We start from the raw sequence: 25,357 nt of genomic DNA on the forward strand, positions 1-25,357 counted from the left end.
CACAGTTTGCGGTACACTGCATTAAGGGTTTACATGCTAATCCTGCACTAATCAGTTAGTGCATTGTAATGTAGCTGCGCAGATTATTGCAAAAACATCCACTCTCTGCACCTTAGACCCCCCCCCCCCCTGATTTGTTCTTTAAAATGCATGTCCCCCACCTTCACCCCAATTACACCTCTTCTGGCCAGCTCCAACATAACAGCATTGGGCTTAAAGCCAGATTTAGCCAACTTTCCTTTAGCTAATTTTATTAGGTGTCATCGACTCATGTTCGAGTTCTAGCGGCTTGATGAACATTATAAAGTTTTTGTGGCAGAATACAGAAGTAGATTGTCAGACCTTTCTTCTGAGCAGTATAAATTTGATGTTGCTTTTGTCGCATCAAATGTGATCCTCCACCTCCAACACTGCCCATCTGCTGCTGCCCGATGGATGGTATATTGTTAGTCTGACATTTCCCTGAAACCTGGCCACCTTGCGGGAGGCCCTGCTGGTAGTGAAACTTCCAACGGCATAGCTTTCAGCTTCTCAGATGCACGCAAGCCCCAGTGGCATGACAAATCCATGTACCATGAATGGAGTTAGCTAACGTAGGGTCTCTTTTATCAAACCGCAGTAGAGCTTTGTACCAAGGGCCAGTAAGATTGATTTATTTATAAAAAAAATGTATATACCGCATAAAACTATGCAGTCAGTTTCCATCTCACAATAACCAAAAAATAACCTCCAGTGTAAACGCTGTAGCAAATGCTCAAACTTTAACTATTTTATATCTTATGCACTCAGTTCATTTCAGTGAGTATACACTTGCTGGGGAAGTTGCCTGAGAAGCTGCAGAGCAATCACTACTCTGGAGCTATGAAGGGAAGCTTAAATAACTCATTAGCTTCTCTCCAACAATCTATCATAGGCAACTCCGTTGAAGTGGTTTAAACGGTAGTGTAATTAATAAATAATTCAAAAAAGTGCAAGCACCACTTACCTTTGCATAGTAGCATACAGGTTTGACTGTGTGATGCAGGCACCATAAAAACTTCCTCTCAGAACTGCCGATGAAGGCCAACGTTTCATGATTTAAAAATCATTTCTTCAGGGCTCTAAGGAAATACAAAATCAAAATATGAGAACATGAAAACCATGAATGATGTCGAACTATCCCAATCAAAATTATGAAGCTTTCAATGCCTGCAGTGTACTGACGCTGAGAGTCTTACAGTGAAGGAAAAAAAATGGCGCTTCAGCGTTTTTTGAAGTTGTAAAGCTAAGCTGGCCACGTCATATCTGTCATGTGACCAGCTCACTCGGAACAGATTTAAAGGGACAGTTATAAGAAACTGAAGATTTCTTAACTATATTAAGCAATGCAAAGATGTAAAAAACATTACTGAGAATCAACTAATAAAAGTATATCCAGTCAATGAAGGCGTTTAAGCCTAGAGGTTGTACTGATTTAAGTTAGAAAATCCAACGTTGTTCCCGCTGCAGGAGCCTAAGCTTCCTGTTCCCACCACGTTGATTAGCTGTTATATGATCTATGACAAAGCATTTCAGATCTTCAAAACCATGATTGTATTGGATACAGCGTTGCACCATTGGGGCATTTAATACGCCCCTGGCAGTAGCGCTACGATGATCATTGACTCTTAAACAGAATTGTCTTGATGTTTGTCCTATATACAACTTTCCACGCACAAAAATGAAACAATAAACTATAAAATCCATAGTGCAAGTGGTTTTATGTTTTAGGACATACTTTTTCTTATCAACAGGATTCACAAACTCATGTTCTACAATGACCACAGGCAGAATGGCCAGCTGTAATTTTTTCTAGTGTTGAAGAACTAAGCACTGGCGGACATAAAACTTCTTTCAGATTTCGATTTCGCTTATGCGCTATCTGCAATCGTGTGTCTTGAAATGCTGGAAGCTAAGTTACCATATGCCAATATTTTTTCAGGGTTCTGGAAACTTTGTCTGTGCTGCCCCTATAGTGTAAGGTACATGTGATAATGGAATCTTGTGCTTTGATGCTGTTCATTTGACTAGAAGATAGTAGTAGATCCCTGTTAGCATACAGTGCCCTTTTTTAAGCTCTGCAGACATGATTTTTGGGACACCCATGTGTTTCCAATATTGTAAACAAATATTTAGATTTGAATTTATATTCTTTAATTGAAGAACATATTCTCCGATATCTTAAAAACTGCGATACTGGTAAACATTTTTTAAGATGTTCTGGATGAGAACTTGAAAAATGGAGAAAGATATTAAGATCTGTGGCTTTCTTAAACATTGTTGTTTAGATCGTATTCTGCTTTCTTGTTATAAGAACATCTAAAAAAGAAATTTCCTGGGCACTGCAGGTCATTTCCACTTCAATCTTGTCATGCTATAGGTAGAACTACTGAACAAAATCATTCAAAGATTCCTTAGAGCCCGTCCAAAAGAAAAAAAATATCATAAATGTATCTTGTCCATTGATGAATCTAGGACTTAAATGGTGAACTGGGCATGATTTGTTCTTCAAACTGTGTGAGGAACAGGTTGGCAGTTGAGGGCGCCATGGTTGCCCCCATGGCCATCCCCAATGTCTGTTGATAGTAGGCATCTTCAAACATGAAGAAATTATTTGTGAGGGCAAGATCGGCTATCTCTAAAAGAAAAGATGTAGGGATCCGAATATCGGTCCCTAAATTAAAAAAATAAGAAATTACTTCAAGTGCTTTCCTTTGCAGTATGATGGTATAAAGTGATTTGACATCCATAGTAACCATCCAGACTTCATCCGTACTAGTGAAAATTATAGAAGCCACTCTGTTTAAAAAAATCTGTTGAATCTTGAACAAATGAAGGAGCTAGTTTAGAAACATAGAAACATAGAAGATGACGGCAGATAAGGGCCATAGCCCATCAGGTCTGCCCACTCTACTGACTCACCCCAAGTCTACTATTCTAGGGATCCCACTCCTGGTGACAGGTTCCCTTGGCTTAACCCTCTAAGGGATCCCACTTGGGCATCCCATTTGGTTTCACTATTGGTTTTAGAAAACAATCCAAAAAATTGGACAAAGGCTCCAATAATGATCCATGTCCCGAGACTATCGGTCTCCTGGGAGGATTATATAATGTTTTATGGATTTTTGGCAGAGTGTACAGCACAGGACAGAGCGGGGTACATATATTTAAGTAATTTAATTCCTGTGTGGTCAAAAAACCGACATCTAAGCCCGACTTGGTGATAAGCATAATTTCATGTTGCAATACTTCTGTAGGATCTTCATGTAATCAAATATAATCATCAGGTATCATAACTTGTCTGTCCACTTCTTTAATATATTCCATTTAAGATTGCATGACCACAGCACCCCCCTTATCTGCACGTTGTATCACTAGATCCATATTTTGTTTCAAGTTTGTTAAAGCCAAGTTTTCTGCTTTTGTGAGGCTGAAACGAATCCGTCTGGATTCTATGCTCATTTTAGTAATTTCAGATGTAACTCTTGTTTAAAAAAGAAGTCTTTTAAATGTAGTATCTGCCAAAATCTCTCTAAATCCACTCGGATTTGAAAATGATCAACAGGTTTGGTCTGCACAAAAGAGAGACCCTTTGATAAAACATCTTTCTCCAATTGAGATAACTGATATGTGGATAGATTTATAACAGGAATCAACTCTGTTTCATTTATATTTTTAGATGTCATGCTTTTCTTCCTTGATGAGATAGATCTGGTTTCTACATTGCGCGGTGCGGGTCTTTGCCAGCGTCTTTGGCCCCGCCCTCTTGGTAAAAAAGTCTTCCTTGGTTCTTCCTCAGTAGATGTTGTTTTTATAGATTAATCTGTACTGTGATCAAATTCAACTCTAGTCTTGGATATAGGTCCGGACGATTTATCCTTTTTCTTCCATGAATAAACCCTATTATTGGCATAATCATCCTCAAGGAAGAAAAGCATGACATCTAAAAATATAAATGAAACAGAGTTGATTCCTGTTATAAATCTAAACCTCAGATCTAAACAAGTAGCTGGCACTTGGGCAGGTACAAATGCCAACAGAGATATTCTCTCAGATAAAAAGACATCCCACTTCTATTGTAAAATCAGAAGTGTATTGTCTATTTTTGACAACACTCAAATCTGTGTAGTGTCTTTCTGAAATTCATATGTGTGTGTGATATGTACATATTGAGGTTGCTATTTACACATGGAAATGTATCTAAAACAGAGGTGAACACTCTTGGTCCTTGATGTGACCAACACAATTGTATGCATATAGATCATGGAAGTGAGCCTTGAAGATGTTCGCAGGCAGATAGAAAAACTAAAAACTGACAAATCCCCAGGTCCAGACGGAATCCATCCAAGGGTTCTGAAGGAATTAAAGGAGGAGATAGCGGAACTACTGCAGCAAGTTTACAACCTATCCCTGAAAACAGGTGTGATACCAGAGAATTGGAAGATAGCCAACGTCACGCCCATCTTCAAAAAGGGACCAAGAGGTGACCCGGGAAACTACAGACCGGTGAGTCTGACCTCGGTTCCGGGGAAAATGGCAGAAGCGCTGATAAAAGAAAACATCGATGAACATTTGGAAAGAAACGAACTTCTGATACCAAGCCAACATGGTTTCTGCAGGGGGAGATCGTGCTTAACTAACTTATTGCACTTCTTCGAAGGAATCAACAAACGGATGGGCAAAGGAGACCCCATAGACATCGTATACCTAGATTTCCAAAAAGCCTTTGACAAGGTGCCTCACGAGCGTCTACTCCGGAAACTGAAGAACCATGGGGTGGACGGAGATGTGCATAGATGGATCAGAAACTGGTTGGCGGGTAGGAAACAGAGGGTAGGGGTGAAGGGCCATTACTCGGACTGGAAGAGGGTCACAAGTGGTGTTCCGCAAGGCTCGGTGCTTGGGCCACTACTATTTAATATATTCATAAATGATCTAGAAATAGGGACGACGTGTGAGATAATAAAATTTGCGGACGACACCAAACTATTCAGTGGAGCTCGGACTAAAGAGGACTGCAAAGAATTACAAAGGGACCTGAACAAACTAGGGGAATGGGCGACGAGATGGCAGATGAAGTTCAACGTTGAGAAATGTAAAGTACTGCATGTGGGAAGCAGAAACCTGAGGTACAACTATATGATGGGAGGGATGTTATTGAATGAGAATACCCAGGAAAGGGACTTAGGGGTAATGGTGGACATGACAATGAAGCCGACGGCACAGTGCGCAGCGGCCGCTAAGAAAGCAAATAGAATGCTAGGTATAATCAAGAAGGGTATCACAACCAGGACAAAAGAAGTTATCCTGCCATTGTATCGGGCGATGGTGCGCCCGCATCTGGAATACTGCGTCCAATATTGGTCGCCGTACCTTAAGAAGGATATTTGCGATACTCGAGAGGGTTCAGAGGAGAGCGACACGTCTGATAAAAGGGATGGAAAACCTTCCATACGCTGAGAGATTGGAGAAACTGGGTCTCTTTTCCCTGGAGAAGAGGAGACTTAGAGGGGATATAATAGAGACTTATAAGATCATGAAGGGCATAGAGAGAGTAGAGAAGGAAAGGTTCTTCAAACTGTCAAATAATAAAAGAACAAGAGGGCATCTGGAAAAGTTGAAAGGGGACAGATTCAAAACAAATGCTAGGAAGTTCTTCTTTACCCAACGTGTGGTGGACACCTGGAATGCGCTTCCAGAGAATGTTCCGTATTTTCACGCATATAACGCGCGCGTTATACACGATTTTACAAACCGTGCATAACCTTGCACGTTATACGCGTGAGCGCGCTATATAAAAATTTTTTTACATAGTTCCTCCCCCCCCGAAGTCCGATTCACCCCCCCCCCACAGGACCGCTCGCATGCACCCGCACCCCGAAGGACCGCTCGCATGCACTCCCACCCACACCCGCACCCCCAGCCTGAAGGACCGCTCTCACCCCCACAGCCTCCGGACCCCCCCCCCATCATGTAGAAGCTCCTACCGGTGTCCTGCTGCTTCCTCTTGGCAGTCCCGGCCCTTCTGTGAGCCCTGCGCCTGCACTGCTTCCTCTTCTGGCAGTCCCGCCCTTTCTCTGACGTCAAGCCCTCTTGCCCCGCCAACTCCCCGACTCTCCGACACGATTGGGGCAAGAGGGAGCTCAAGCCCTCTTGCCCTAGCCAACCGCGGCACCCCCGACACGATCGGGGCAAGAGGGAGCTCAAGCCCTCTTGCCCCCCCCCGACTCCCCGACACGATTGGGGCAAAAGGGAGCCCAAGCCCTCTTGCCCCGCCGACTCCCCAACTCCCTGACAATATCGGGCCAGGAGGGAGCCCAAGCCCTCCTGGCTCTGGCGACCCACACCCCGCTAGTTGTTCGGGCCAGGAAGGAGCCCAAGTCCTCCTGGCCCTGGCGACCCACACCCCGCTAGTTGTTCGGGCCAGGAGGGAGCCCAAACCCTCCTGTCCACGGCGACCCCCTACCCCCACCCCACACTACATTACGGGCAGGAGGGATCCCAGGCCCTCCTGCCTTTGACGCAAACCCCCCTCCCCCCAATGACCGCCCCCCCTTTCCCATACCTTTGTGTAGTTGGCCGGACAGACGGGAGCCAAACCCGCCTGTCCGGCAGGCAGCCAACAACGGAATGAGGCCGGATTGGCCCATCTGTCCCAAAGCTCCGCCTACTGGTGGGGCCTAAGGCGCCTGGGCCAATCAGAATAGGCCCGGGAGCCTTAGGTCCCTCTTGGGGGCGGGGCCTTGGGCACATGGTCGGGTTGGGCCCATGTGCCTCAGGCCCCGCCCCCAGGAGGGACCTAAGGCTCCCGGGCCTATTGTGATAGGCGGAGCTTTGGGACGGATGGGCCAATCTGGCCTCATTCCGTCGTTGGCTGCCTGCCGGACAGGCGGGTTTGGCTCCCGTCTGTCCGGCCAACTACACAAAGGTACGGGGAAAGGGGGGTGGGGGTGTCATGGGGGTCGGCCAGGGGGGGTCTCGGGTCGGCTGGGGGGACGGTCGGAGGTTCTTGGGGGGGCGGTCGTTGTGGGGAGGGGGGTTTGCGTCGAGGGCAGGAGGGCCTGGGATCCCTCCTGCCCGTAATGTAGTGAGGGGTGAGGGTGGGGGTCGCCGTGGCCAGGAGGGTTTGGGCTCCCTCCTGGCCCGAACAACTAGCGGGGGGGTGTCGCCAGGGCCAGGAGGACTTAGGCTCCCTCCTGGCCTGAACAACTAGCGGGGGGGGTGTCGCCAGAGCCAGGAGGGCTTGGGCTCCCTCCTGGCTCCACTACTGATCAAATCCCACTGGTTGCCTATTAATCACCGAATCACTTTTAAAATAGCATTCTTAGTTTTTAAAGCTCTGTTATTTAATGAACCACAGTTCATATCTAGAATGATTATTCCATATCATTCTCCCCGATCTCTCCGGTCGTTATCTCAAGACCTATTATCAGTCTCTTCTTTAAAAATAGTGGGTACAAGGAGAAATGAAATGTTTTCTGTTTTAGCTCCTCAAACTTGGAACGCTCTGCCACTCTATATTAGAAAAGAAAAAGACCTCATCTCGTTCAAAAAACTTTTAAAAACATTTTTATTCAATGGTGCTTTTATTAACTGATAATTTAATTTTTTTTTTTTCTTTCTATCTTCTTCCTGTTCCATTCTTTTCTTTTGCTCCTTCCTTATGTGTTTTTACCCTTTTTGTTTCTTCTTTCCTAGACCGAGATAATTGTAACTTTTCCCCCTTCTTCCTAGTGTATCCAGTTAGTCATGAAACCTTTTAGGTCTTAATACTGTTTGTTATCTATATTACTGTTTTTAAAATTTGTTAAAATTTGTTTTAGGACTGTTTGTTCCCCCATAAGTTGTTTTAAACTGTACATCGCTTAGAAAATTTTTATAGGCGATTTATCAAATAAAATTGAACTTGAACTTGAAACTTGAACTTGAGTCAGCGGGGCAAGAGTGCTTGGGCTCCCTTTTGCCCCGATCGTGTCGGGGAGTCGGGGGGGCAAGAGGGCTTGAGCTCCCTCTTGCCCCGATCATGTCGGGGGTGCCACGGTTGGCTGGGGCAAGAGGGCTTGAGCTCCCTCTTGCCCCGATCGTGTCGGGGAGTCGGCGGGGCAAGAGGGCTTAACGTCAGAGAAAGGGCGGGACCGCCAAGAGGAAGCAGCAGGACACCGGTAGGAGCTTCTACATGATGGGGGGAGTCAGGAGGCTGTGGGTATGCGAGCGGTCCTTCAGGGTGGGGGTGCGGGTGTGTGCGAGCAGTCCTTCGGGGTGGGGGTGCGAGCGGTCCTGTGGGGGGGGTGAATCGGACGTCGGGGGGGGGCATCAGGCTTTCAGGGTGGGGACAAGTCTTCAAGGGGGAGAGGAGAGTCGTGATGGGCGAAAGGAGAGTCGGGGTGGCCATAGGAGAGTCGGGGCGGGCGAAAGGAGAGTCGGGCGGCGACGGGAGAGTCGGGCAGCATGCGCGGTATACGGGTGTGCGCGGTATATAAAAATTTCTGTACATAAATTTGTGTTTCCCGCGCGCTATACCCGGGTACGCGTTTTACACGGGTGCGCGTTATCTACGTGAAAATACGGTAATAGGGCAGAGTACGGTACTGGGATTTAAGAAAGGATTGGACAGTTTCCTGCTGGAAAAGAGGATAGAAGGGTATAAATAGAGGATTTCTGCACAGGTCCTGGACCTGTTGGGCCACCGCGTGAGCGGACTGCTGGGCATGATGGACCTCAGGTCTGACCCAGCAGAGGCATTGCTTATGTTCTTATGTTCTTATGCATATTCCTTAGGGAAATCCTGAAAACCTGACTGGGTTGAAGCCTTCAAGGGCACAGGTTTCCCACCCCTGATCTAAAATGACCATAAATTTCTCAGTTGTATCTATTACCTCAAATTCATTTTCCCGTAATGTTCAGTAAAAGGTCTAAATTTTTCATTGATTACATTCTTATTTACAATGGATTTATTGAATTATTTCTGTTTGGATTTCTGCCAGGCACTTGTGACCTGGACACTATAACAACCAGGATACTGGACTAGATGGACCAATGGTCTAACCGAGTATGCTTTTTCTTGTTCTTATCTTTTATTTCCATTAATCTTTCTACATTGGCTTGTCTAAATTTATCCTTAAACTGAGAGCTTTCTAGTAACTGTTGAGCTTAAGTACAATTATAGAATAGTAGATTACATGCCAATAAATGGGGAAATGCATCCCATCTTTAGATCACAGAATATACATTTGGGTTTCTTCTCATATAGGACTGTAAATACGTTTTGTTTTGTTTTTTGTTGTTTTTAAATTCTTTATTGATTTTTAATAAAAAAAACAGTGTCATACATGAAAGAACAATAGGTATTACATACATTACACTAATAACTGTACAGGTAACATAGATATAATTCAATAATTTCACTTTCTTGCATATAATAATAGCACAATATAACCTAATATATAATACAAATGAAGAATAAAGTTGCCCAAATGTCGCTATCAATAAATACTGTAAATACGTTTGAAAACTGGTCACTTTTTTATATTTATGGGAGCTCAGATTCTATTGTCACCTCTCCACAGTAAGGAGATTGTTCTTTTCATTTGTTCGTCTTCCCCTCTTTACCACATTTGGCCTTTTGCAATATTTTGGGATATCTTGCTTTCAGACTGTAGGGAGAAGTACAGTTTTGCTACCTGTTCCAAGTCTGCAGTGTTCTTTAGCTGCACAGATGTAAAGTACAACTTCGACTTGTCTAAATGTCATCTAATGATGTACATCTTCCAATAAGACGCAAACGATTTTCCTTCTTGTCTGGCAAGTTTATTTTCTTTATAGAAGCAATGTTCTTGTTTCCATGTGTCTAAAGGTTAACATTTATCATTGAATCCTACATTTGTGTTCCCAACACTGGAGCCTCTGAATGATGGATGCACACAATCATAAAATATGAAAAACATCAGATCACAGATTGGCCTGCTTTTCAGTGCCTCTTGTTTTGTATTCAGAATTTCCGTCACAGTTATATTGTCTGTTTTGTAAGTGCTTTATAATAATTTACAAGTTAAGGTTACTAGTATGAAGGGGCCACAGATACAACCTTAATGTCAAAGATCATCTGTGGGCTACAGAATATGGTAGAAAGGGCAATGGAGTAAGGATTGAGGTGATGGTCTTGCTCTAAATAAGAGAAATTCATACACCCATCTGAACAAAGTGGTGGAAAACTAACGAAGAAGAATAACTGACCAGACTTGAATGGGCCAATTGATTTTTTTCCCGTCATCCTTTTCTATGTCACAGGGTCTTAACTAACTGATTAAAATAGCCATTGAATATTTGGATAAATTTAACAATATGCTCGCTCTCTCTCTCTCTCTCTCACTTCCATCTTTCTGTCTGACTGCATCATCTTTGCTTCTGTGTCTTTGAATCCACAGGATCTTTCTGTCTCCCCACGATGGTCTTTCTGCACCTTTCTGTTGTTATCTCAATCTGCAGATGGAAAACACAAAGAGATAACAGAGTGGTTAAGATATGTACATAGATGACACATCTGTGCTAGTCATTAAGCAGAAGACCAGGATTTCAGGAAAGCAGCATCCTGCTAAGAGTGCACTAGGTAGATCTGTATACACCTGACAAAAACCAGGGAGAAAACTGCAAATTTTATGTACAAGGGCACAAGATCTTTATTGGAAAAAAAAATACAATGTAGCAACCCAAATAGTGGTTCTCATATGTGAAGAGACAGGACCTGACACAGTCTGTGTTTCAGAAAACATTCCTTCCTCAGGGGTCCGGGATTTTACACACATAGAGAACCCTATCAAAAAACAAAAAAAAAACCCACGAATAATCCGAAAACGACAGGCGACAAAGCTCCTGTCCTGCTGCAATTCATTTTACTAACTGATATTAGGAGCTCTATGTCATCTGTCGTTTTCAGATTACTTATGGTTTTTTTTTGTTTTTCGATAAGGTTCTCTACGTTTGTGTGTACCATAACATCCCAGAGGAAGGAGTGTTTTCCGAAACACAGACTGTGTCAGGTCCTGTCTCTTCACATATGAGGGCGCTGATGGCAGGAGGCATCCCTCGTGCCTTAAGTTTGGCGGGCGGGCGACAGAAGCCCCGACGGCAGTGACAGGAGGCTGCTTCTCCTATCAGCATTGTCAGGGCTCTGCCCCGACTTAATTGCTCACTGAGCGATTGAGTCGGGGAGTTTGCGTGCAAATCGTTTGCATGCAAAAAAGAAAGTGAATCAATCGCTGTTTCAAAATCAGCCACTGAATCGCTATCTTTAGTGAATCTGGGCCTTAGTGTACATAGCTCAAAAGTGTCTCATTAAAAGAAGCAAGCACCTCAAAAAAGCAACTAGTAAAATCAACTGATATTAAAAACGTATCATATGCATGTAGTGATATATTTTTGCTGGATAAGGTAGAATTGAAATTAGAGAACGACATGGAGACAAATTTTCCCCCATCCCCGTCCCATTCCCATAAATTTTATCGCTGTCTCTGCCCCTGCCCTTTTTCTGTAAGCTCAGCCTTAACCGCACAAATCTTGAACACTTATGATTTTAAAGTGTTTAAGGCTTGTGCAGATGAGCACAGAGCATGCAGGAATGGAGCAGAGACAGGAAAAGAACTTGCCGGGATTGGACGAGAAAATGAGTTCCCACGGGGAAAAATTCATCCCTGTGTCATTCTCTAATTTAAATGATTAAACGTATGTGCTTCAAATCAGTTTTAACCACACATCTCTTCTGAAATTTGACCTCTAAACTGCTATAGTTTACTTGTATGTTTGATTGTATTGTGTGATTCTCTCATCCAACTAATATAACATGATGTTTCTTAGAAGAAACTTCAGTTGCAATATATTCTGATTTATAAATAAATTGATCCCAAGAAATATATTCAGAGTACCTCTAACTAAACTGGCAATCTTAATTTTAACTCAAGGGTTCTGTGTGTTAGCTGCATTAGGTAGCCCCTCATAAGGATATGTGACATTGATCGATTTGAGTTTCTGAAGCAAAATGAAAAAAGATTGACTCCAAAATGCATTCGGTTAATAGTTCATTTGAAGCGTAAATGTGTTGGTTTATCATCGAATCAAAGTCAAACTCATTATGGAAATGATTAAGAACTTTGGAGTGCCTCAATCACTTGAAAGTATGATGGTCGGTTTGCTTACAACTAAGATGGCAATAAAAAAGCGGTGACTTTTTTAAAATATTCTTTATTCATTTTTAAAACTTTTAATTTATGCAAATGCACAAAAGATGATGCATTTACATAAATTAATATCATTACAGCACAATACACTCAATAGAATAAAGATAAGACTTATTTTCTCCCACCCACTTTTCAATTTACAAACACCTCATAGAATACTTGTAATCAACCCTTCTATATGTATTAACAAATGTCAAACATTTCCCCTTCCCTATGTTATATCTTTAAAACGGAAAAGTTTATGGCCATTCAGAAGGGTTATTATCAAAAATGTATAGAAGTTTGGGAACCATTAACTAAATATTGTAAAGATTGATTTATTTGTATAAATCGGGGAAAACATGCACATCCGGGGAGAGGGGAGGGGGATATGTTTGGCATTTGTTAAGATTTAAAATCCAGTGATGATAGTAGTTAGTGAAAATTAAATCAGTATAGGCAACGTACACTTTGACAAGAGAGTAGAACCAGTGGCATTGTAAGAGTGAGCAGTGCCCGGGGAGGTGGCGCACCTGCCCCACCCTCTTCACTGCCCCTCCTGCCGCGTGCGTGCCCCCTTCCCTTTCCCCGTACCTTCTTCTCTGGCATTCGCAGCATGCCCGCGTCGGTGTCTGCTCGGCTTTGGATGTCACTTCCTAGGTGTGGGTCCTGGAAGTGACATCAGAGAGACCGCCGATGCCGACACGGGCAGCAACCTCGTGCCGGGGAAGTAAAAAAGGTACAGGGGAAGGCAAGGTGTGCGTGAAGAGGAGAAGGGGAGGGGTGCCACACTCTTAGTAAGACCGCGTCCTGGACGGACTGCCCCCCTCCCCGGTACTCCCCTTACTATGCCACTGAGTAAAACTGTTCCAAATGTATTTAAAGAGTGGAAAAGTGTGAAAATTAATGATTATGCCATCTTTTTGTAGCTCCTACAGATAACCGAGCAGCAGAGAAGAAAGCTGGAGCTCTTCATGCTGGACTGATTGTTGGGATTTTAATTCTAGTCCTTATTGTAGCAGCAGCCATCCTGGTGACAGTCTACATGTACCATCACCCAACCTCAGCAGCTAGTATCTTCTTTATTGAAGTAAGGATTCAACTCCAGGTATACCTCTAAACATATAAAGGGATAATTTTATGAAGGACCCGTTTAGCCATAAATACTGTTTGATAGATGTAAAAGACTGAGGATGTGGTATGAGCAGTTAATGTAGCTGGTTTAAAAAAAAGGTTTGGACAAGTTCCTGGAGGAAAAGTCCATAGTCTGCTGTTCAGACAGACATGGGAGAAGCCACTGCTTGCCCTGGATCGGTGGCATGGAATGCTGCTACTATTTGGGTTTCTGCCAGGTACTTGTGACTTGGATTGACCTCCGCAGAGATGGGATACTGGGCTAGATGGACCATTGGTCTGACCCAGTAAGACTATTCTTATGTTCTTATGACCTCCTATAACATTGCTCCATGTAGTACATGCATAAAATAATGCACAATGACAAGAAAGCATGTACATGTATTAAGGTGGCCAAACAGGATGGGCAGACTGGAGGGGCCATTTGACCTTTATCTGCCGTCATGTTTCTATGTTTCTACTTGCATTTAAATGCATAAACCACTTTGATTGTACCCACAGAAAGGCAGTATGTCAAATCCATGACCCTTTACCCTTTGCAACCCACATGTAAGCATCGTTGGTGGCACACTTTGAGTTAAGTGCAGGTATAGTACCAAAATATGCATGAAATTTTTAAAATATGCAACTATGCTGTGTACATTTATACCTGCTCCTGAACCATATAAATATACATGGTCACGTTTTAGCCACAATTCTGGCAGATTTTGTGTTGCTAGAATATAAAGACATAGAATCCTATGGGTTCTTAGAAAACAGCCCCAACTTGTCCTCCCATCCTAGGTGACCCGTTATAAAATTACTCTTCTATAGTAAAATCATAATCCCACAGAACTACCAAGGCATGTGAAAATGTGTGTGTATCTCAGTGCATATGCATACATATGAGTCTCTCCATATTCAGTCTGGGGTGGTCATTTTTATTTTCACCATACATATATGTAGGAGAAACACCAAATACAAAAAAAATATAGACAAACGATTAAAACAACTAAAACGTAGAAATGGTGGAAGTCAAAACACACTCATCCATACAAATTGGAGGGAAAAACCTCAAGTCCCAGTCAGTGCTCCCTCTAAGCGGGCGGGTGTTGTGAGCAAACTTTTTTCGCTGTGCGCTAAAAGCCAGCAAGTTATGAGCCAACTCGCCCGATTCTCCTCTAGCCGCCCTGCCATCTGCCGTACGCCGTGCGCTGTGACGAGAAACTTGTGCGCAGCGATGTCATATTTTGTGCGCCAGCGCACGCCAGCGCAGCTTAGCGGGAACACTGGCAGTGTGCACTGCATAATAACTGAATTGTAAACACTAAACAGGGCTAGTTTCTATCATGGGCAAAAAATAATCCCTCCAAATCAAACAGAACAGTCTTTCAAACAGTCTCCAAACAAATTATCTGTGAAGCAATTTAGAAAAGCGTTTATATTGTAACTCCAGATAGGGACCCGTTTCACCTATGGCTTCATCAGGGGACTGTAAAATGCTGTATCTGTAAATTAAAATATACAGTGATACCTTGGTTTACGAGCATAATTCGTTCCAGAAGCATGCTCGTAAACCAAACACTTGTATATCAAAGCAACTTTTCCCATAAGAGTTAGTGTAAACTAGAACAATTTGTTCCACATCCCCAAAAACTTAATTACCATTAGCGACGCCTCCACCGCTGCCTCTGTCACAGACCTATTCACGCGGCTTCTCCAGTTCTCCTCCTCTGCTGCTGTTCGCTGCCTCTCACTGCGGGTGGTGCTGGCTGTAACAAACCGCCGCCGCCACAGAGCCTGACTGGACACTGTTGGCTCTGCCGCTCCCGGACGCTGCCCCCCCCCCCCCCGGATGCCACTACCCCCTCTGCTGGGACTCTCAGGTGCTGGCTCACTCCTGCCGGACGCATCCTGACTCCCATGCTCCACCCGAGGCCACCGGTGCTGCTATCGTCTTTTCCGCCACCCCCCCCCCCAAATGGCCCTGTCCTTACCTCTGCACCGCCGATGATAGAAAGTACCTCGAGTCTCATGAGAATCTCGGTGAGGATGAGATCCAGAAGGCCTTGAGCATGCGCAGATGCTCAAGGCTCAGCAGCAGACTGGCGGCAGGCCCTTTTTAACTCCGGTGGCACACGGGTAAGGACAGGGCCGGTCAATAGATGGGGAGGAGATGATCGTGAAGGGAGGGAGCAGCGCCGGTAGCCTTGGGGGGAGCAATACTGATGGTTCCCGCGATCGGGTGGGGTCGGGTGGGGACTCGCAAATCGAGTCAAAGCTCAGTTTGCGAATTACAGTTCTCGAGTGTTTTGCTCGTCTTGCAAAACACTCGTAAACCGAGATTTGACTGTATTTTTAAAAAACATCAGCCTTGCGAAGAAATAGTGATTCAAAAATGTCTAAATTCACAGGAAGACAAATTCACTTCACCCATAAATAGGGTTACCAGATTTCCTCTTTTAAAAAAGAGAGGATATGTGGCCCTGCCCAGTTCTGCCCCCAGCCTTGCCCCATTCCACTCCCAGCCCATAGGGATCATCCAACCATGAGATCACAACTAGTGGTCAAGTGCCATTTTGAGGAAGGCACTGAACTGGGTGGCAGTGTAGAGGGACAGCTGCTTCCAAAAGCTACATTACAAGATCAGTAAACCTTTGGATAGGGCCTGGTAGGGATGGGGGGTGATTGGAGGTCAGGCTGAGAACTTTTCAGTGGCACCTTGTAATTAGCTTCCGAAAAACTGGATAAGAGAGATCAATATGAAAGCTATACAACAATAAGTTGCAAAGAGCAGGTTCAGCATAGGAAAAGACTCTGCTTCTTATATCTGTGCAATGCTGCATACATCTAGCAGTTCTCTCAGAAGCGATAAACTGTAGCAATGTAGGTATATTTTTCTGCAGCAAGAATTAAAACAAAAGTCTCAGGATCGCTTTGGTTTGATAATTATTGGTTCAAACTCCATAAGAACATAAGAAGAGTCTTACTGGGTCAGACCAATGATCCATCTAGCCCAATATTCCGTCTTCGTGGAGGCCAATCCAAGTCACAAGTTCCTGGCAAAAACCCAAATAGTAGCAGCATTCCATTGGGATGCACTGGGAGGAGCTGAAGGTACTGATTGCTTCAAAATGGCAATTTGTAGTCAATCAGGGCCTTTGGCCCCTCACACCTCCGAAGATGCATTGGGAGGGTGAGCCCTATCATTGCAGCATGCGACCCGGTAGGCAAGAGGGTGTGAGCTTCCCTCCTGCCTTTTGCTCTTTTCAAAGGTAGGGGGTTCCGGAGGATGTGGGGGATGTCGGGATGTGAGGGGGGAGGTACAGAGTGTAGGACTCCATGGCTTGCTGATCTTGGCAGAGGGAATCCTCATCAGTTGAACCAGCAGGAATACCCCGAAACTGGCTCAGCTGATGGGAATTTCTTCTGCCACGATCAGACAAGGTAGTTGATGGGTATGTCTACAAAACTTGCTTTTGGACGTTTTTCGTATTCACATTTTTATTTTTTAAAATGGGCAAAAAAAAGTAGATGTCCTAAGAACCAAAATTTATACCCTGCTCGTTTTCAAAAATAAAAGATAGACGTTTGGCAGCTTTGAAAATGGACATTTTTCCTGCTGAGTTTGTGGACGTTTTTCATAAAATGTCCAATCTCAGACTTAGGCACATTTATACAGTACTGTGTATGTCCTTAGGGTTGTACCTTTCCACAAAGGATCCCTGATGAAGGTATCTTCATATGCTGAAACATAGACTTTGTAGGGTCTTACATACACTTCAGCCTAACAGCATTGCTGCACAGTACTTTTGTTTCTGGGTTTCTGCACTTCTGGACCATTTTGGCCAAACACGTCATATTGTCTCATAGACTAGCACCATTTTAGGACTAGCTGGTGCAATTGTCCATATTACACCCCATAAATCAGCTTTGGAAATTTGCCATATGGATATTACCCACAGAGACTATCAGCGTTGGCAATTTGCTATAGAGACAATTTGATATTGTTCTTTACTGTGGGTTTTTTTTATTGGTTTTTACTGTATTTGTTTGCATTGTTTTATATTTTAGGTTTTATATTTTTTATAAACCTGATCATATCCAGCACATTAATTCCACTTTTTCTTGCAATTTTATGTTTAAGATTTTGGTATTTATGGGACCATAAAGCCTGTCTGGCTGTCCTCATGTTGCAAATGACTGCAGTTTCTGTCAAAGTCTTCTCCAGCCCATCCTAAATTAAATTGCTATACAGTGCTCCCCTGCAAATTCGTGGTTCACAGTTCGCGGTCCCGGTCATTAGTGGTATTTTCTGACCGCAAAGGGGAGGCAGGAGAGGGCAGCCGGAGCGCCGGCGAGTGAAGGAAATCACTCACGGTATGCTCCGACCGCCTCTTCTTGTACTAAAGTCGGGCCTCACAAATCAGGAGCTGCGTGTCAAAGCAGCTCCTGATTAGTGAGGCCTGACTTTAGTACAGGAAGAGGCGGTCGGAGCATACCATGAGTGATTTCCTTCACTCGCCGGCGCTCTGGCTGCCCTCTCCTGCCTCTCCAGCTGCCCTCTCCTGTCTCCCCTGCCTACAAAACGTATTTGCAGTTTTTCAACATTCGCGGGGGTTCCTGGAATGGAACCCCTGTGAATATCGGGGGAGTACTGTATACAGGACATAGACCGTACAAGTCTGCACAGCCAGAGTTGCCTTCTAAGCACTATCCAACACATCAAGCACACTTGAAAACATTTAAGTTTTGTTTTTTATACCATTCATTTTCTAATTAAAGATTCTTTGTGTTCATCCCACTCTTTTTCAAATTCCTTTACCGGTTTCATCTCCACCACATCCCTCGAGAGAGCATTCCAAGTATCAAACACTCTCTCCATGAAAAAGAATTTCCTGAAATTACTCCACGGTCTACCACCCTGCCACCTCAATTCATGTCCTCCGTGTTATTTGTTAACATTTGCTCATTTCTGATCTGAAGAAGAAGGGTTACTTCGAAAACTAATCAAAAAATGTATTAAGTCAGTCCAGTGAAAAAGGTATAATCTTATTTCCTTTATGTTTAGTCATAGATGAGCAATTTTCAACTAGAAGGCAATTTCAGTAAAAAAAAAATTAACTTTTTAATAATTGGTTTTAAAACTCATGTTGTTTTTTAAATCTTTATTAATTTTCCATACAAAAACAGTGCATTGAATTATACTTCAAGACAGCACTTACAAACATTCAGAGAAGTACTATAAAACATTTCACCTCCCCCACACACACCCTATTCAAGAACCCAAACTCTTTCAAAATATAATACCCACCCTCCCTGGATGTGCAAATTGACTAGGAAATAAAGGGATAATTCAGCTAATCAGTGTTAACAAAATTTGTCAATGGACCCCACGTTAATTTAAATATCTTATCATTACACAAACTTTCTGCATTTATTTTTTCATATTTATAGCACAAGACTCATGTTGATTTTAAAAAAACAAACTTTCCTTTCTGTTGTAGCGGCGTCCAAGCAGATGGCCTGCCATGAAATTTAGAAGAGGATCTGGACATCCTGCTTATGCTGAAGTCGAACCAGTTGGAGAAAAAGAAGGCTTTATTGTATCAGAGCAGTGTTAAAAATTTAGGACAAAGCACCAGTACAGGCCTACGGGTGTGAGACTCTTACTTTGCCTATAATCTTCCAACACAAGGAGCCCTAAGCTACTGATGCCCAACATACAGAGGGGTTTCTGGATCAGCCTTCACCAAGAAGAAAAATGATCAGACACTGGATTGCTACTGTACGGTAGTCTTCCCTAGTGCAATGTGGTAGTTCACTCAGAGCATACTAACGTGGACAGCTGGTCTACTTGGATAGTTGCCAATTGAGTGGCTTGAATATAGGGTTGGTGCATAGGAATGGAGAAAAAAATGCTAATTTCCTTCAAAACTTATTATCTACACTCTCAGCATAAGATTAGATACAGCTCTGTAACTCGTAATGATGAAAATTTTAAAAACAACAACCCTAACAAAGGTCAAAGTTGACAGGCTTGCCAAGAAAACAGATTCACACAGGTAAACAAAAATCCAGGTTTTTAAAAAATACTTTTCCAAGTAACAGTGGCAGTAATTAAGTTTGAAATCCAAACTTACATAATCAAGTAACCGATACCCGTACAGATATGTATCTCCAGATGTGAGTGACAGAATATTTTCACTAGGTAAATATCCTGATTATACAGAATGTGTTCCTTACTATTAATAAGAATAAAGAGGGTTTTGACATTTCTTGCCATTAGATTTATAGGTTCATCCATCATTCTTAAGACATAGGCTTGTCTGTAATGACTTTAAAAGGGACTCACATAAAGGAGCTCATGTCATATTGAGAAATATAATTCTAAGGGGCGAATCATCTAGCAGTGTTAGGGTCTTCATTTGGACATTAGGGCCATTATGCACATTAAGGGAATTAATGCATGCTAAATGCTAAGAAGCCCATTTTATACATATAGAGGCTCATTTTCGAAGCGCTTAGACACACAAAGTATCTTAGAAACCTATGGTACATTGAGGCCCTGATTCTACAAAGTGTGTCCCGATTTTAGGCAGCTGTAGGCGTCCTACAGCTGTCTAATCAGCCAATCGGGATGCACGTTTTTAAAAAAAATGCTCCCCAGGCAGGCCGCCTATATTGAAGGCGCCTCCGGGAGCCTAGGGAGGCCCGCAAGACGCCTAAGCTCTTGCGCCTGGGCCAATCAGGCCTTAGACTTAGTGGGGATGGGCGGACCCGCTATGCCTTAGGCCTGATTGGCCCAGGCTTCTAGAGCCTGGGCCAATCAGGCCTTAGGCTTTGGCGGGATGGGCTGGGAAGGGGCAAGCCCGCCTCATTTCGATGAGGCGGGCCTGCCGGCTGGACGGGCAAGACCCGTCTGGCCAAAAGAAAAGGTTAGTTTGGTGGGCTGTTAGCGCGGGGGGGAGGGTGCGGAGGGGGTGCATCTTCAGGCAGGAGGGATTGGGCACCCTCCTGCCAGCGATCGGTAGTGTCGGGGGGGCATCTTCTGGCAGGAGGGTTTGGGTACCCTCCTGCCAGCGATCGGTAGTGTCGGGGGGGGGCATCTTGTGGCAGGAGGGTTTGGGCACCCTCCTGCCAGCGAGCGGTAGTGTCGGGGGGGGCGGTCGGTAGCGTCGGGGGGGCGGTCGGTAGTGTCGGGGGGGGGCGGTCAGTAGTGTCGGGGGGGGGCATCTCCTGGCAGGAGGGTTTGGGCACTTTCCTGCCGGCAATCGGACAGGCGGCCGCGGCCTGCTATACTTATAGCGGCAGAGAGATCCCTTGCTGCAATAAGTGTAGCGGGCAATGTCTAATCTAACCCGATTCTCTAACTAGCGTCTGTAACATGGACGCCGGTTACAGAATTGGGGTTTAGTGTAGGCCCGATTCTGAATAGTACACCTCTCCCGGGCGTCCTATACAGAATCAGGGCCTGAGTGTCTAAGTGCTTTGAAAATGAGCCCCATTGGCTTCTTAGCATTCAGCACATGTTAATTTCCTTAACACGCTGTTTAATGAATTCCCCCCCCAAAATGCTAAGAGTGTTTAGGGATCATTAGTTGAAAGGGAGGAATAGTCCTAAGACTGCCCCGTATATTGCTGGAGTTCCAAAATTTGCTCATCTCTGTAACTCTTATGAATGTATTAAAACCACAGTTTGATAGCTAGAGGGACTGACTTTACTAGTCGAGAACTAAGCACATTGATAAGGATACCCCTCCCCCCCTTTTATAAAGACATGGAAGAGGTTTTTAGCGCCGGCTGGCATGCTGAATGCTCTGCGATGCTCCAATGGTCATAGAGTTCATATGAGTTCAATTTCAAGTTCTGTTTATTTAATATACCGCAAATATAAAACCAAACGGCAAATCTAAGTGTCAGAGTAGCGCAGAGCGTTCAGTGCCAAAAAACCCTTGCTCAATTTTGTCAAAAAAAAAAAAAAAGGAGGGGGATTTGAGTGCCTCATTGAAAGATACATTAAGCAACTAGCAAATTAATTAATTAATAAATAAAACATATGCCCTTTTTTAGTCAACTGGGTGCTTTTGGTTACCCAGTAAGGAACTTTTCTTTTGCTAATATAACAGAGCTGAGTTAGATTTTCCTGCAGGGTCTTCACTCAGTGATAGCTGTACATCTTCTGGAGTCCATTGTTCCGGACCTGTCACCCAAGAACTATTTTGTCCTTGTAGATGATGAAATGCAGCTTCTGCACATCCAAAACCTTTTAATATACAAGGGTCCTAAATAGTACATCTGAGTAGATTTTCTCCTAGTGCTCACAAAAAGAAAATTTTGGTAGGGTGCGATAGCTTTTACAGTGTATGAGCTTTTAAGTGACATATGTGAGGGCAAATGTGGTCTTGAAATCTTACAGAATGAATGTCCTATTTGATTGTCTTAAAGGAGGTCATTTTCTAATGCCAGCATTGGAGCACAGTCTGTGGGCCCTCTTCACCCTTGGACATTGCCCCAGCTTTCAAAGGGAACGTGGGTGTATATTTGCTTTGAAAATTACCTTAGGAAAACTCCTTGCCTATATTTAGACCCTCTTAAGTTACAAGGGTAGATTTTGTGAGGAAAATGATGTGCAAATTGGAAAAGTCAAGCCCCTCCCTTTCTCCACTCCATGAAAATCATCTCACACCAGGTAAAGTTACACGAGCACCACATGTGAAAGTTCATCTAGATCCTTTTCTAAGCATGATTCTACAAATAGAACTGCTTTATTCATGAAAACTGCTTAGAGAAATGATCCTCTTAGAAGATATCACGGCCTACCGATACTACAGTTGTCTCCAGGATCAATATAGATACTAGATCTGCACTACAGAAATACTACTGATCTGACTTAGCAAATTGTGCATCCATACCTTCCTAACAGTGTAAATGAAAGCTATAGGCGGAAGCTAATACAAGCTCATTTGGACTGTTTCTCGGGCGGTTTTGAAGAAAAAAGATGAAAATACTATTTTGTATGTTTAAAACCATTTCTTTATTATTTTGTACCTTGATTGATTTCTTTATGACTTGTGCCTGAGAAAACATATATTGTTTCAACGTGTATCCTTCACAGAGAAAGAAAATTCAAAGAACTGCGTAACACTCCCCATTCATGTTTTGTTAAACGCACATAGCAGTTGCACAGATATATATGTATATATAAATATATTTTTTTCTACAGCAAGCACAAGGCAGGCTCTTGTGACTGCTTGACTACATTTTGCCATCCTGTGAAATATTGGAATGGATTGCATTATGGCATATTTTCATTAAGTTGTAAATTAATTATTGATATTAGTATATGTTTTTCGTTGCCAAGGAATGGTGGATCAGAAGTTCACGCTATTCCTTTTTCTGCCTCCTCCTCCTGGTCATTTTAATGTGTACCAACTATTACCTTCAGAAACAAGGCAACAATAATACAGACATCTAAATAATCATAATAAGCAGAACAAATATTAAAAATAAATCTAGTTACTTGTGGGAGGAAAGGTAGTAATGCTTACAAGGGGCTGCTCAAAAGTTCTCAGCCCAACCAAGAAGAGAATGATAGATATTGTTCAATCAATGATCTGAAACAATGTCAAAACATACAATTTCGATTCTGCAAATTGGCCCTTAACGAAATATGCTAGCACTCTTTTCAGCTAGTATGGTAAAATAACGCTCAGAATTTAGGAAGTTGGTTGGTTCAGCACCCTCTCATATGTAATAAAAGTAAGCCAAGTATAGGACAATCAAGCCATTGTGACATCACTGATGAGGTTGGCTCTTATCGGTGGAATGAGGCATTATGACATCACAGTTTCAGCTCTGGTTACCAGAGACTGAAACTCTTCACACTACCAGGGGGTGCTGAAAAGTTCTCAGCCCAACCAAGATGAGAATGATGTGGATAAGGTTCTAAAAACTGGCACTTGATAAAATAAGATAACACTCTTCAGCTACAGTGGCAAAATAACACTCAGAATTTAGGAAGTTGGTTGGTTGGTCTGACAACTTTTCCGCACCCCCTCGTATATAGCATTCTCTGTGTAGTCTAAAACACTTCATATGCTGGTTTCATATGTTCATTTTAATGAAGCATTTGATCTAAAATCTTAATTCCATTTTAAAGAGAGACACTCAAATCTGAAAGTCTTTACCAATTGCAGTGTAAATCAATCTGTAACTAGACTAGATTTTTTTAGTGACCTGGCTTGGCCACTGTTGGAAACAGGAGACTGGAGTAGATGAACTATTGGTCTGACCCAGTATGGAGTAGATGAACTATTGGTTCTGAAAATTTCTCAGCCCAACCAACCAGTTCCCTAAATTCTGAGCATTATTTTACCAACCAAGAAGGAAATGATGTGGAGCCATGAAGCTTACAATTTATTCCACATATTCATCCTTTAGTTCAACACATTTGGCACATCATGGCTGAAATTTCTGTAACCCTTCCAAAAAATACGCTGATATCTGGTCACTGAAATACTGCTCCGCTGCTGTAATCACTTCCGAATCACTCAAAACGTTTTAAAGTTTGAAAACAGAAAATAGAAGGAGCTGGGATGTAACACAAGTATAGAAAGCTAACCCGGTAATAAGTATAGAAACCAAATCAGGTCGTGCATGTGCAAGACCGGAGGGTTAGGACTTCGATGGGAAGATAGGACTTCAATGAGAAACCAAGGTGGCATGGGAGGCCATTCTGGTGATTCAGACAGGTCGTGACCTGTTTGGGCCGCCGCGGGAGCGGACTGCTGGGCAGGATGGACCTATGGTCTGACCCGGCGGAGGCACTGCTTATGTTCTTAAGATATGGTGAGGAGGTTGCATCAAAACATCCATCGTTTTGACAGCCTTGTGAGCAGGTGCATTGTCTTGCAAAAAGGGAACTCCTTTCCACAGCTGCTCTCTCCTTTTTTCTTTCAATTCCTCCTTTAATCAGCACAGCAAATTACAGTAGTATTCTGCATTAACTGTTTGGCCTCTTGGAAGATAGTCATTACAATACCATCCTGATCCCAAAACACTGTGGCCATGATCTTTCCTGCTTACTTTTAGGTTTTGAATTTCCTTGGCCTTGGAGAACCTGAGTGCTGCCATTGCATGGACTGTTGTTTTGTCTCAGGATCATAGTGGTGTAACCATGTTTCATCAACAGTAACACGTTGTTCCCCAAAATTGGCACTAACTCACTGAAAATGCTGCAAAATCAACTTGGAAATGTCCACTCAACGTCGTTTCTTGTCATTCAAACATTTGGGCACCCACTAGGCTGACAGCTTCTGCATACCCAGCTGCACATGGATTATACACCCAACACGTTCCATGGTTATTCATAGTATCTCAGCAATCATTTTAGCTGATATTCACCAGTCTACCAAAATCAGGTCATGACATGGTTAAGTTTCAGGAGTTCACACCATTTGATGCTTCCCAGTCCCTGCTGCATCTTCGGTCTCAAAATCTTTACACTGAAAGTTAGAAACATAAACATAGAAACATAGAATATGATGGCAGAAAAGGGCCGACGACCCAACAAGTCTGCCCACTCAAGAACCCTCCCTCCCAACTAGCCTGCCTACTCAAGAACCCTTCTTCCCTGGAGTATCTATCATTTGAACATAACTCTGTAGTACTCCCACCTGTTTGTCCCATCGACTCTTGAAGTCGAGCACGCTACTGGCCTCGACCACCTGGTGGGGAAGATTATTCCATCGATCAATCACCCGTTCGGTGAAGAAATATTTCCTGGTGTCACCATGAAATCTTCCTCCCTTAAGTTTTAGTGGATGCCCTCTTGTTGCCGTGGGACCCTTTAGAAAAAAGATTTCCTCCTCCACTTTGATGTGACCCATGATATATTTAAATGTTTCTATCATGTCCCCCCTTTCTCTGCGCTCCTCGAGAGAATATAAGTGCAGTCTGATCAAGCGTTCATAATGGGATGTCTTTAAATCCTGAGACCATCCTAGTGGCCATTC

At 43.3% G+C, this 25,357-nt stretch overlaps 1 protein-coding gene across 5 annotated transcripts in view; it reads left to right on the plus strand.

Annotated features, from left to right (window-relative positions):
* The window catches only part of PLXDC2 (plexin domain containing 2), a 600,976-nt gene extending 581,026 nt beyond the window's left edge, over positions 1-19,950 (plus strand). For 4 of the 5 annotated variants that reach the window (XM_033931311.1, XM_033931312.1, XM_033931308.1 and 1 more), the window contains 2 exons: positions 13,157-13,335; positions 18,848-19,950. In XM_033931311.1, coding sequence (XP_033787202.1) covers positions 13,157-13,335; positions 18,848-18,964 — 296 coding nt within the window. In that variant the 3' untranslated portion in view covers positions 18,965-19,950. The remainder of the gene's footprint in view (positions 1-13,156; positions 13,336-18,847) is intronic. The other variant, XM_033931309.1, reaches the window with a different exon arrangement.
* Positions 19,951-25,357: the final 5,407 nt, after the last annotated feature.

The sequence above is a fragment of the Geotrypetes seraphini genome, chromosome 2, assembly GCF_902459505.1.
Source record: "Geotrypetes seraphini chromosome 2, aGeoSer1.1, whole genome shotgun sequence".
Classification (NCBI taxonomy): domain Eukaryota; kingdom Metazoa; phylum Chordata; class Amphibia; order Gymnophiona; family Dermophiidae; genus Geotrypetes; species Geotrypetes seraphini.